Source organism: Leucopleurus acutus (assembly GCF_964270905.1).
Source record: "Leucopleurus acutus genome assembly, chromosome: 17".
NCBI classification, from domain to species: Eukaryota; Metazoa; Chordata; class Mammalia; order Artiodactyla; family Delphinidae; genus Leucopleurus; species Leucopleurus acutus.
Window position 1 is genome coordinate 20,569,369 of NC_139159.1, and position 13,555 is coordinate 20,582,923.

The 13,555-nt window shown below is 42.1% G+C and overlaps 1 protein-coding gene across 2 annotated transcripts in view; it reads left to right on the forward strand.

Annotated features, from left to right (window-relative positions):
• The window catches only part of ZFHX4 (zinc finger homeobox 4), a 181,661-nt gene that overhangs the window by 162,262 nt on the left and 5,844 nt on the right, over window positions 1-13,555 (forward strand). For both annotated transcript variants that reach the window (XM_082859030.1, XM_082859031.1), the window contains exons 7-10: window positions 1,029-1,162; window positions 1,383-1,583; window positions 2,339-2,456; window positions 2,984-8,371. In XM_082859030.1, coding sequence (XP_082715156.1) covers window positions 1,029-1,162; window positions 1,383-1,583; window positions 2,339-2,456; window positions 2,984-8,371 — 5,841 coding nt within the window. The remainder of the gene's footprint in view (window positions 1-1,028; window positions 1,163-1,382; window positions 1,584-2,338; window positions 2,457-2,983; window positions 8,372-13,555) is intronic.

A 13,555-nucleotide genomic window follows, 5' to 3' on the forward strand; every position in this document is an offset into this window, starting at 1 on the left:
CATTGCATTTCAAGATGTATTTGCACCCAGTTGTCCAGTGATAGTGTCCTCACCCTGGAAATAATTTAGTTGCAAATTGACTGGAAGATGGTGAAAATTGAAAGTTAAAATTAGAAATACTCATAATAAACAGCAGAAAAAAGGTCAGATGATGCCGCGCTATGATGAGATTGGAATGGCTGGTAAATGAGGTTTTGTGTTTGTCGTGAGATGTATGTGACATGCCTACCCAATGTCACTGTAATATCCAGCCTCGCAGAGGAGATTATCGGGAGAATTGATGCTGGAAAGAATTTTCTGTTAGATTGGGAAATTAGAATCACACTCTCTCCTTTGATGTGTGTGAGGCTTCTATACATTATGTTGCTCATCTAGGCAAAATTTTAAACTGTCTTTTAACACCGAATATTCAGATTAACCTCATAAAACAATTGTCTTCTTGATTTGGACTACAATGTTATGTGCACAGCCAACTGCTGAAACATCTAAAGCAAAGAATAAATCACAAAAAACAGTAGTGGATATGTAATGTATAATTTTAAAATCCTACATTCACCACGTAAAAACACTGTTTTCATTTGTGAATTATAACTAGTCAGCTCTTCTGAGAATTTTGAAATGTTTTCAGTGTCCCGGAATTTTAGAGAAGAGATAGGTAATTAAACACGAGCAAAAATAATTATTTTCTAAGTTAGCATTTGCGAATGGGAGTAGATTTGCTTTAATGTGATAAAGCCGTACTGAGACACCAGAGAGCACGTGTTATTGATGAATCTTTCAAGGTCACCTACGGTTATCAAAATATGAGACAGGAGCACATTTTAAAATATATAAAGTCCACTTGGTTAGGGGACAAAAAGAAGTGTGATTTTTGTCTTTTGAGATTAGCATCATATAAAAGTGCTTTTCTGGTTCTTTGGTAATTCAGTGGATTTAGAGCCAGAGAGATTTGGAAAACATAATTTTTCTGATATCGACATTGTTTAGTCTTTTAAAATTGAAGTGTCCTATTCTTTTTTGGGAATCAGGAATAATCACACCAGAAAAGGAGCTAAAAGTCAGTGTGGCAGGGGGAACCCAGCCACTTCTGCTGGCAAAAGAAGAGGATGTGGCAACAAAAAGATCAAAACCTACAGAGGACAATAAATTCTGTCACGAGCAGGTAAATGTGTTTTCTTTTTCCCTGTACTGTGTAAATATGTTTTTATTATTATTATTATTATTGCCCTTGATAATTTTAGAGCCTCCAAACCATTCCATGCTGTTGAAATGTATGTAGACACTGATTGGCAAGGTAATTAACTCATGGTGTGACTTCTAATGCTCTGAAGTCATCAAAATCCATTAACTAATAGTGACCATGTTTATTCAATATTTTCCAGTTCTATCAGTGTCCTTATTGTAACTACAATAGTAGGGACCAAAGTCGTATCCAGATGCACGTTCTGTCACAGCACTCAGTGCAGCCGGTCATCTGCTGTCCCCTCTGCCAGGACGTCCTCAGCAACAAAATGCACCTCCAGCTGCATCTGACGCATTTGCACAGTGTGTCTCCGGATTGTGTGGAGAAGCTGCTTATGACAGTAAGGATACCAAATATTGATGCATATGTGACATAATCTCTGTAAAGGTATCAACACAAAATCTGTAATTATTGTTTGATAGAAATTTATTTCTTCTGTGTAAGAGCATCAAGCTCTTACTGATTGTGTGGTAGGAATCACAAGTAAAGGCCCCTTTGTTGTCTCTTGTGCTTTGGAATAAACCCCAAATATGATACAAGGCATAGCTTATTCAATAACACATATTTTGCTGACTTCTTCTCATGCCTGTAATGTTAATCAAATGATTCATGTGGGTACCCTGAGTTTCATATTTTCTTGGCTATCATTTCTTGGTTACAAAAACTTTCAAACCGTATTTCTTAAATGTTTTCAAGTTTTGTTGGAGTATAGTTGATTTACAATGTTGTGTTCGTTTCAGGTGTACAGCAAAGTGAATCAGTTATACATATACACTTATGGATATACATATCCACTCTTTTTTAGATTCTTTTCCCATATAGGCCATTACAGAGTATTGAGTAGAGTTCCCTGTGCTATACAGTAGATCCTTATTAGTTTTAAACCATATTTTTAAAAAAAAAGAAAAGAAGAACACTGCATCACAATAGCATTGATCCGAAATTTGAAGGGAGAGCATTGGCCTGTAAGAGTCACAGAATGTCCCTGCTTTGGTTGGAAAGATGTAACTGGGATATGCTACTAACCAAGGACAGATGTGACGGAGTCTGTGATTTCTGGGGTACCTTTGCCATGAACCCCTTTGGTTTTCACAGGTGCCTGTCCCTGATGTGATGATGCCCAACAGCTTGCTACTGCCAGCAGCCACCTCTGAGAAGTCAGAGCGGGACACACCTGCAGCCATCCCAGCCGAGGGGGCCGGGAAATATTCAGGTATGCCAGCATCGGACCAAGATCTGCACAAAACACACTCAGGGCCTTGCATCTGTGATGCTGGTCCAGCATTATTACTATCAAAGAATTTTTTTTTTTTAAATCACAGGGGAAAAAAAGTATGGCATTTCCAAAAGCCCTAGTTTCTAAGGCATATTTAATATCTAGTTATCTGTAAACTGCCCTTGGGGGACCTAAGTATCAATGACCAGGAATATTTTGTGTGTTCTAATTACTGAACATGCCGGTTATGGCCCTTGCTATCACGCTGCTGGTAGCATACTATAATTACCTTTGACTTATCTTCTTCCCTATGCTGAAATTCCTTGAGGTCAGGGGTGATTTCTGATTCACCTTTATACCCCAGGGCCCAGTACAGTGCTTGCCATATAGTAGTTGCTCAAATAAATATTTTTCAGCAACTCAATTAAGCAGAAACCTTTAGAAGCTCCTACTTAACAATATTCATTGGCGTTTGAACTGTAGACTTCCTTCCTATAAGCGATGTTTATGCTTTATTGACACAGGTGAAAGTCCAATGGATGACAAAAGCATGGCAGGTCTTGACGATTCAAAGGCTGGTGTGGAAATAAAGAGTGAGGGGCAGAAACCAACTAAAGAACCCACAGAAGTGCCGGAATGGAATAAAAACAGCAGTAAGGATATGAAAATCTCCGACACACTGCAGGATCAATTAAGCGAACCCCAAAAACGGCAACCACTCTCTGTTTCGGACCGCCATGTTTACAAGTATCGCTGTAACCATTGTAGCTTGGCTTTTAAGACTATGCAGAAGCTTCAGATACATTCCCAGTATCATGCGATTCGGGCCGCTACGATGTGTAACCTGTGCCAGCGTAGTTTCCGTACATTCCAGGCTTTAAAAAAACACTTGGAAGCAGGCCACCCCGAACTGAGTGAAGCTGAACTTCAACAGCTGTATGCCTCCTTGCCCGTGAATGGTGAACTGTGGGCAGAGAGTGAAACTATGGCCCAGGACGACCAGGCCCTAGAGCAGGAAATGGAGAGGGAGTACGAGGCAGACCATGAGGGGAAGGCAAGTCCAGCAGGAAGTGACAGTAGCTCTATTCCGGATGACATGGGCTCTGAACCAAAGCGGACTTTACCTTTTAGAAAAGGGCCAAATTTCACGATGGAAAAATTCCTCGATCCATCTCGCCCATATAAATGTACAGTGTGTAAAGAGTCGTTTACCCAAAAGAACATTCTCTTGGTCCATTATAATTCAGTGTCTCACCTGCATAAGTTGAAAAAGGTTTTGCAAGAAGCTTCCAGCCCTGTTCCTCAAGAAACCAACAGCAGCACAGATAACAAACCCTACAAGTGCAGCATCTGCAACGTTGCATACAGCCAAAGTTCGACCTTGGAAATCCACATGAGATCCGTGCTCCACCAGACAAAGGCAAGGGCTGCAAAGCTGGAGCCCAGCAGTCACGTGGCCGGTGGGCACGGCGTCGGAGCCAACGTTAATAGTCCAAGCCAAGGGATGCTAGATTCCATGAGTTTAGCAGCAGTAAGCAGCAAAGATGCCCACTTAGATGCCAAAGAATTAAATAAAAAGCAAACTCCGGAATTAATCTCTGCTCAACCTACGCATCACCCGCCGCAGTCACCAGCACAGCTTCAGCTGCAGCTGCAGCACGAGTTGCAACAGCAAGCTGCGTTCTTTCAGCCTCAGTTTCTCAACCCCGCCTTTCTGCCTCATTTTCCTATGACTCCGGAAGCGCTGCTGCAGTTTCAGCAGCCTCAGTTTCTCTTTCCATTCTACATCCCCGGGACGGAGTTCAGCTTGGGGCCAGATTTGGGCTTGCCGGGCTCTGCTGCCTTCGGGATGCATGGCATGACTGGAATGGCCGGGTCCTTGCTTGAAGACTTGAAGCAGCAGATTCAAACCCAACATCACGTTGGCCAAACTCAACTCCAGATACTTCAGCAACAAGCACAGCAGTACCAAGCCATACAGCCCCAGCTTCAGTCTCAAAAGCCGCCGCCACCGCCGCCGCCGCAGCAGCAGCAGGCCGGCAAATTATTGAAACAAGAGCAAACCGCCGCGGCCAGTGCCGACTGCCCCATCATGAAGGACATACCCTCTTACAAGGAGGCGGAAGAGGTTGCTGAAAAGCAAGACAAGCCAAAGCAAGAGCTCATTAGTGAAGGCGAAGGGCTCAAAGAAGGCAAAGATGGAAAGAAGCAAAAATCCTTGGAACCGTCCATCCCGCCGCCCCGAATCGCTTCAGGGGCCCGAGGAAATGCAGCCAAAGCGTTACTGGAAAACTTCGGTTTTGAGCTGGTCATTCAGTATAATGAGAACAGGCAGAAGGTACAGAAGAAGGGCAAGAGTGGGGAAGGGGAGAGTACCGAGAAGCTGGAATGTGGAACGTGTGGGAAGTTGTTCTCCAACGTCCTTATTCTGAAGAGCCACCAAGAACACGTACACGGCCAGTTTTTTCCATATGGAGCGCTCGAAAAATTTGCTCGTCAGTACAGGGAGGCCTACGATAAGCTTTATCCCATTTCGCCATCTTCCCCAGAAACACCCCCGCCCCCGCCTCCGCCTCCACCGCTGCCTCCAGCCCCTCCGCAGGCTCCTTCCCTGGGGCCTGTGAAACTGCCAGGCGGGGTCTCCGCTCCGCTCCAAGCCCCACCGCCCACTCCCCCGCCGCCCCCACCGCCCCCACCTCCCCCACCGCCCCCACCTCCCCCTCCCCCATCTGCTCCCCCGCAGGTCCAGCTGCCCGTGTCCCTGGACCTTCCGCTCTTTCCTTCCATCATGATGCAGCCCGTGCAGCATCCTGCGCTTCCTCCCCAGCTCGCCCTGCAGCTGCCCCAGATGGACACTCTCTCGGCCGATCTCACTCAGCTCTGCCAGCAGCAGCTCGGATTAGATCCCAATTTCCTAAGGCATTCTCAGTTCAAACGCCCACGGACAAGAATTACAGACGACCAACTGAAAATCCTGAGGGCTTATTTTGACATCAATAATTCTCCGAGTGAAGAACAGATCCAAGAAATGGCGGAGAAGTCTGGCCTCTCTCAAAAGGTTATCAAGCACTGGTTTCGAAATACGCTTTTTAAGGAGCGGCAGAGGAATAAGGATTCGCCCTACAACTTCAGTAACCCTCCCATAACAGTTTTGGAAGATATCAGAATCGACCCCCAGCCCTCCTCTTTAGAACACTACAAATCTGATGCATCCTTCAGTAAAAGGTCGTCGAGAACCAGGTTTACGGACTACCAGCTTAGGGTTCTTCAAGACTTTTTTGACACAAACGCTTACCCAAAAGATGACGAAATAGAACAACTTTCTACCGTTCTCAATCTGCCTACCCGGGTTATTGTTGTATGGTTCCAGAATGCTCGTCAGAAGGCACGGAAGAGTTACGAGAATCAAGCAGAAGCTAAAGACAATGAGAAAAGAGAACTTACTAATGAGCGGTATATTCGAACGAGCAACATGCAGTACCAGTGTAAAAAGTGCAATGTGGTTTTCCCCAGGATCTTTGACTTGATTACACATCAGAAAAAGCAGTGTTACAAGGACGAAGATGATGATGCCCAAGATGAAAGCCAAACCGAAGACTCCATGGACGCCACGGATCAGGTGGTGTATAAGCATTGCACAGCGTCTGGCCAAACGGAGGCACCCAAAAACGCTCCTGCCCCGGCGGCAAGTTCTGGCTCTGGGACTAGCACCCCGCTGATCCCGTCACCCAAACCGGAACCGGAGAAGACGTCTCCAAAACCCGAATATCCCACAGAAAAGCCAAAGCAGAGTGACCCCTTGCCCCCTTCTCAAGGCGCCAAACCAGCGCTGCTCTCAGCATCCACTTCCTCAGACCCGCCGCCGGCCTCGGCCGCTCCGCCGCAGACACCAAAACAACCCCAGCTTATGGGAAGACCTCCCTCGGCCTCTCAAACCCCGGTCCCTTCCAGTCCGCTGCAGATTTCCATGACTTCTCTCCAGAACAGTCTACCTCCACAGTTACTACAGTACCAATGTGATCAGTGCACAGTTGCCTTCCCGACTCTGGAACTCTGGCAGGAACATCAGCACATGCACTTCCTGGCTGCTCAGAACCAATTCCTGCACTCCCCGTTCTTGGAACGGCCCATGGACATGCCCTACATGATATTCGACCCCAACAATCCACTGATGACTGGACAGCTGCTGAGTGGTTCTCTCACACAGATGCCCCCTCAGACCACTTCCTCCCACCCCACAGCCCAGGCCACAGCTGCTGCTTCTCTTAAAAGGAAACTGGATGATAAAGAAGACAATAACTGCAGTGAAAAGGAAGGCGGCAATAGCGGTGAAGACCAACACCGTGATAAACGCTTGAGAACCACCATCACCCCTGAACAACTGGAAATTCTCTATGAAAAATACTTATTGGATTCCAATCCTACCCGGAAAATGCTTGATCATATTGCACGTGAAGTGGGGCTCAAGAAAAGAGTCGTGCAAGTCTGGTTCCAGAACACACGAGCGCGAGAAAGGAAGGGCCAGTTCCGGGCAGTGGGTCCAGCCCAGTCTCATAAACGGTGTCCCTTTTGCCGAGCCCTGTTTAAGGCGAAGTCAGCCTTAGAAAGCCACATTCGCTCCCGGCACTGGAATGAAGGAAAGCAGGCAGGTTACAGCTTGCCACCAAGCCCTTTAATATCAACAGAAGATGGGGGAGAAAGCCCGCAGAAATACATTTATTTTGATTATCCATCTCTGCCATTAACTAAAATTGATCTCTCAAGTGAGAATGAATTGGCTTCTACAGTGTCAACACCTGTTAGCAAAACAGCAGAGCTGTCGCCGAAGAATCTTTTAAGCCCTTCTTCTTTCAAAGCAGAATGTTCTGAGGATGCAGAGAATTTAAACGCCCCTCCTGCTGAGGCTGGGTATGATCAAAATAAAACTGACTTTGATGAGACTTCGTCAATTAATACTGCGATCAGTGACGCCACCACCGGAGATGAGGGAAACACGGAAATGGAAAGCACCACGGGAAGTTCTGGAGATGTGAAGCCAGCTCTATCTCCTAAAGAGCCGAAAACTCTCGACACTTTGCCAAAAACAGCAACCACACCCACCACGGAGGTCTGCGATGAAAAATTTCTCTTTTCTCTCACGAGTCCCTCAATATCTTTCAACGATAAAGACGGTGACCATGACCAAAGCTTTTATATCACGGATGACCCCGATGACAATGCTGACCGCAGTGAAACGTCCAGCATAGCTGACCCGAGTTCACCAAATCCATTTGGATCCAGCAATCCTTTCAAATCCAAAAGTAACGATCGACCAGGTCACAAGCGTTTCAGAACCCAGATGAGCAATCTTCAACTCAAGGTTCTCAAGGCTTGCTTTAGTGACTACCGAACTCCAACCATGCAAGAATGTGAAATGCTAGGGAATGAGATTGGTCTGCCCAAACGCGTGGTCCAGGTGTGGTTCCAGAATGCAAGGGCAAAGGAAAAGAAATTTAAAATTAACATAGGGAAGCCTTTCATGATCAATCAAAGTGGCACGGAAGGCACCAAACCAGAGTGTACCCTCTGTGGGGTGAAGTACTCCGCCCGCTTGTCCATCAGAGATCATATTTTCTCCAAACAGCACATTTCAAAAGTGAGGGAGACCGTTGGGAGTCAGCTTGATCGGGAGAAAGATTACTTGGCTCCGACGACCGTTCGACAGCTGATGGCACAGCAGGAACTTGACCGTATAAAGAAAGCTTCAGATGTGCTGGGCTTAGCGGTACAGCAGCCAGGCATGATGGACAGCAGCTCCCTTCATGGCATCAGTCTGCCAGCAGCCTATCCAGGACTCCCCGGCCTCCCCCCAGTCCTTCTCCCTGGAATGAACGGTCCATCCTCCTTGCCTGGATTTCCACAAAATTCAAACAGTAAGTCATTTCAAGGAGAGTCTGTCTAATTAATTAATTAATATTAGGCAGCCAATGACATACAACCAAGAACAGGGTATGTTGGATCTCTTTTAATTTCAGTAAGTGAAACCATTATGTTATTTGAAATATATATTTTAGTGGCTATAGTTAATAACTTATAGAAATAAGCCAACCTGCACATATGCAGAAAAACAAAGACAAGGTAGACCAGAGTCTCAGAAATATATTATTTATGTCATTATATCTTTATATTTTAGAAACATTCCTTTAATATACTCATTTCAAAACTGATTTCAAACGGCATTTCAGCACAGGCACGTGGCACAAAATTTGGTATACATATTAAGAAAGTGAAGCATTAAGTAATATATCCATTGGTTTCCTAATTTATGTAATTTCCAAGAGACACTGATTTTTTTTCTTTTGGTTTTGTACTTTTGGGGTTTCTTTTCCCCCTTAAATGCCAGGAAGTTCAAAAGCTAAGGGCCCTCTAGCCACAGGAATTCCCCCGCATTACACCTAGGAGGTAATAAAGCATATATATGTAAAGTTTAACTACTAAAAATATGACTTCTGTGATCATTTGTAACTTAGTATTGCTATATGATTTTGATTTTAGTAGCATTCATTTTGTTACTTGTTATTTATGTAAATTTAGAACCTTAAAAATACATTTATATTACTCCATGCCTTTCCACCACCACCCCTAGCCTAGATTTATAATAAAGACAGACCAAAATGGTAAAACTGTTTGAGGCAATCCCCGATGAAGAATCCAATTCTGTGTTTATCAAGAGAAATGCAATTTGTATAGTTTAGGTTCTGTGAGTAAGTATAGGTATCCAATTATCTTAGGCTGAAAAAAATTGAAGATAATGTGCTAGGCATCCATGTAGCTACACATATAACACAAGTTGTATATCATCCAAAATGGAAAAAAAAATGCTTCTAGTTTCTTCTTTAAAGAAAGTAAGTTTTATTTTCCAAATTAACAGTACATTTTTTTAAATTTTTTACAAGGAAATTATGACATTCCAAAGAGACATCTAGAATGAACTAATTACATTTATCTAGAAAGTTTCCAAAAACATAAAAGGAAAGCTTTTTTTTCATTTTCCAAATTGGACTTCTACATAAATTTCAAACTTTTCAATTTCATCCTTCTCTTATGGCGATTTACATTTTAATGTGACTCTGGAAGATATTCCCATTTTTAACTTTTATTTTGGGAGACATGAAAACAATGATATCAAATGACCCTTTGGCTACTGATAGCTCATCTGATTGGTTCCCTGTCCAGAATGACTTGTTGGCATTAGAGAGAAGCAGAATGAATCTGCACATATAAAAAGTTTTACCAAGAAAACTTCTGCGAGGTCCTTTCCTTTAACTATCACACCAGCTACCTTCCCCTGCCCGCCTATGAAGGTATTAGTCTTCTAGTCTCACTTTATATATCACTGTAATTATTAATTGACATCTAGAAAAATGTCTTATGTAGAAAGACTCCTGTGATCAGTTACATAAAATAGAGCTTTTCCACATAATGTCTAATGTGGAAAAATTCCATGAGTACTTATATATAAATTTTATAATTATGTAAAATAGAATAAAATTTGATATTTACAATTGGCTAAGAACACTTGAAGTATCTGTGCCTTTAATGTACAAGTCAGCTTTGATTGATGATCCTATGTAGTCACCCCACTAAGTGGTGGTCAGAACATCTTGTTTTTCTCTCCACTGGATCAGAAAGCCTTTGCTTGGACAACAGGTCCTTCCCTGACTACCCTTCTGGTTTGTCACTCTGAAACTGGTACCTTGAGGGCCTGTACAAGAGAAAGCCAGGAGGGAGGAGAGAGAAGATATTTATGAAATATTTCCTAACCTTTCTCCTCATTCTACACACCATAAATATAATTTGCATCCTCCCCCTGAAATATAGGTCCTTTTTATAACTCTCAGAATTGTGGGAAGATGTTAGAGGCAGGCCCTCCTCAGAGAGCACGATTTTTAAATGCATCAGGTACTGAGGGCACCACGTATCTGCTGCTTCATTAAACCATGGACCAAAACAGACCGGAGAGTGTTACAAAGAGAAAAGGTCCAGGAACATACCTACTGGAATTTGCAATTTCTCTTGAATTAGTTCTTTGTTTGTGAAGGAGTTTAAACATTAGCACAGCAGAGTTAACAGCAGGATCCCATCTGAGAGCCTGAATTCCCACACTTCCAGCTCACATCTCTTTTAGGTTAATTGATCTGTGGTGGGTAAAGCTGAATATTTTAATCATCTCATGGAGTAGAGCTGTGGCTCTCCATCTTTCTATCAGCATCTTTCTACTGTATTATTTTTCATCAAACAAATATCTCCATTGCTCTATGGAAGAAATAGACAGACCAGCTAGGTGAAATAAAAGAAGAAAATTGCTTCATAAGTAAAATATTTCTGTATCTCTCCCATGCCCTGGGCTCTTGTAACAGTTTGTTATCTATATGAATAAACTTTGACCATATGATGTGTTTCACCTTGGTCCCATTTTAATGGGATTTAGTTCTGGAAAAGGCTTCATTTTAAAGACACCCCCATCCCTCTGAAGGTAGATTTCAAGGTTTTGTTCCTAAGAAAATCACTAAAAAGGGACTCCACTGAATGAGATATGCTGTAAAGTAAGTAATAAGTGTGATTCCAAAGGCTACACCCCAAAATTGACTTAATTGCAGTGTACATGTTCAGTTTTAGCATTTATCAACCTCTAAATTTCCTGATTTAAATACCCATTTTATTCCTTTTTTTGGTGGAATTCCTGTTCTGTTTTAGCAGCTTTAATTCTCATAAAACCTCCTTACCATACTTCCAAGAAATCTTCAAATTATTTAGTCTTTCAAGATCACAAAGAAAACCCTTTGAAGAGTAATATCCATCATGTGTGCCTGCTTTCTGAACAATGACTCAGCCCTGTGTTCAGTATCACTACTTACTATCATTCATGTTTGATAAAATAAATTATTTTATACTAAAAAATTTTTCCACAATTGTCTTTTTCTATCATGATCATATGCAAAAAGGGAAAGTGACAATAGAAAATCACATGCCTGTACACCTGGAAAAAGAAACCTTTAAATTTACATTTTATCCTTTAGGATGTTAGCTTCTTTTGGTTAGGAAAATAACTTGATTTTCTATTTTTAATGTATTTACTTTATTGTTTTAAGCAGTGTCTGATTTTTATATGTTCCATTAGTCTTTGGAAATACTGCCTAACCCAATTCCCTTAAATGGAACTTTAGAACATGGCTTTTGCATTTTTCTCATGCTTCAGTGTAATTTGCTAGCACTTTTGGGGTAAATCTAGATAAGAGTAGGTCTTTAATAATTTTAGCATAATTGTCTTTGGCCCACGTACTTAATTAGTTTTATTTTCCACCTCAATAGTAAATTTTTCCTCTGGGACACCTAGATCAAAGCAACTTGGGGAAAAGACATTACCTCTACGTTCATGGTGAGACAGGCATTTTCTTCTGAAAAGCATTACTTTGGGGAATAGGCAGCTGTTTCAGGAAAACAAAGCCAAATAAAATGATGGTAAAAACTTTCATCTCTCTGTGAAATTTCAGAGAATTGGAGCAGGAGTTAGGGAACAGGAAAGAATGTAACTTTGTAGTTACCACCACTTATTTTGCATCCTGATTACTGTTCAGTTTTTCTCTTCTATATGTGGTTTTCATATATCAGTTGACTATTGAACTTTTGACTGGAAACTTCTACAAGTTTATGTCTTTTATTAGTAGACCCAATGTACATTATTCATTATCCTTAATCTGTATCTTTGTTCCTAAAACTTTTACTGAACAGCTGATTATTTAAGTCAGCTTATTCCTCAAGATGTTGCATTCTTAAAAACCTCTGGTAGTCTTTAACTATAGTAGTCAGGATTCCTATGGCAGTCTTCTAAAGATTTTCATTACTTCATTATATGACCTCTAGATAGGAATTTGTAGACCTCATCTGATGGGAAAGCCTGAGTCAACAGCTACTGATCTACTTGCTTTCTAACTACCACTGCTATTTTTTTGTCTTAGTTCCTTAAAATTTCTCTTGCCTTAAATTCTCACGTCAGAGAGATAGGCGAGCCAGCAATTTCTTTAGATTTAGGGGGGAAAGAGCTTAGGTGGAAAGGGGTGCAATTATTGAGTACGAAGTCTAGATGTACTAGACCCAGAAATAAGGTAGGCTTTATGAGTCGGCAGAAGAAGCTGGCTACCAACATAATGTCATCCTGACAAAGCAAGGAAGGACCTTCTGTCCTTAGTAAAACTTCTTCTGCCAGAATCACTCATGCCTGAAATTCTGCAATTAGGTATTAATTCTTCTGACTTAATACATTATCCTCTGTTAAGTGGAAAGTAGCGTAGAATATCATGAAATCAGAATATCATAGCAGAAGAAACCTCAAATTATCGAATCTAGTATATATTGATCCTTTTCAAAAATAAGTGTTATTTATATCTCTGGTTTTTTTCTTGCAAATAAAATTTTATAGAGAGGCAAGTGGAAAGCAGATCAAGATACCAGGCATCATAGTGTAGGAATAAAGGCAAGGGAGTTGTTGGTTTGGGCCCCCAAAAGCAACTCCATTGCTTCACAGTTTTGGGCTGTGTCTAAGTCCCATGGAATCCGAGAAATCTATCATTCTAATTTTTTTTTAATTTTTTTATTTTTTTGCGGTACGCGGGCCTCTCACTGCTGTGGCCTCTCCCGTTGCGGAGCACAGGCTCCGGACGCGCAGGCTCAGCGGCCATGGCTCACGGGCCCAGCCGCTCCGCGGCACGTGGGATCCTCCCGGACCGGGGCACGAACCCGCGTCCCCTGCATCGGCAGGCAGACTCTCAACCACTGCGCCACCAGGGAAGCCCTATCATTCTAAATTGAATGAAAGATCCAGAAATTTACTGATTCATTCCTACCATACCCCTGCCAATCTTAAGCCATTTTCTTTTAAATTTATTTTGAATGTGTCATCCATTCTTCTGTAAAATGTAGATACTTGTTATCAGTTTCTCCTGGAAATACAATGTTATTATTTTCAAGGATTGTTTTTTCATTTTTAATATTCCAACTGTTTAACATTTGAAATTGATTCAGTTAGACAGGAAGATGAATTTGAGTGGCAGCTATAA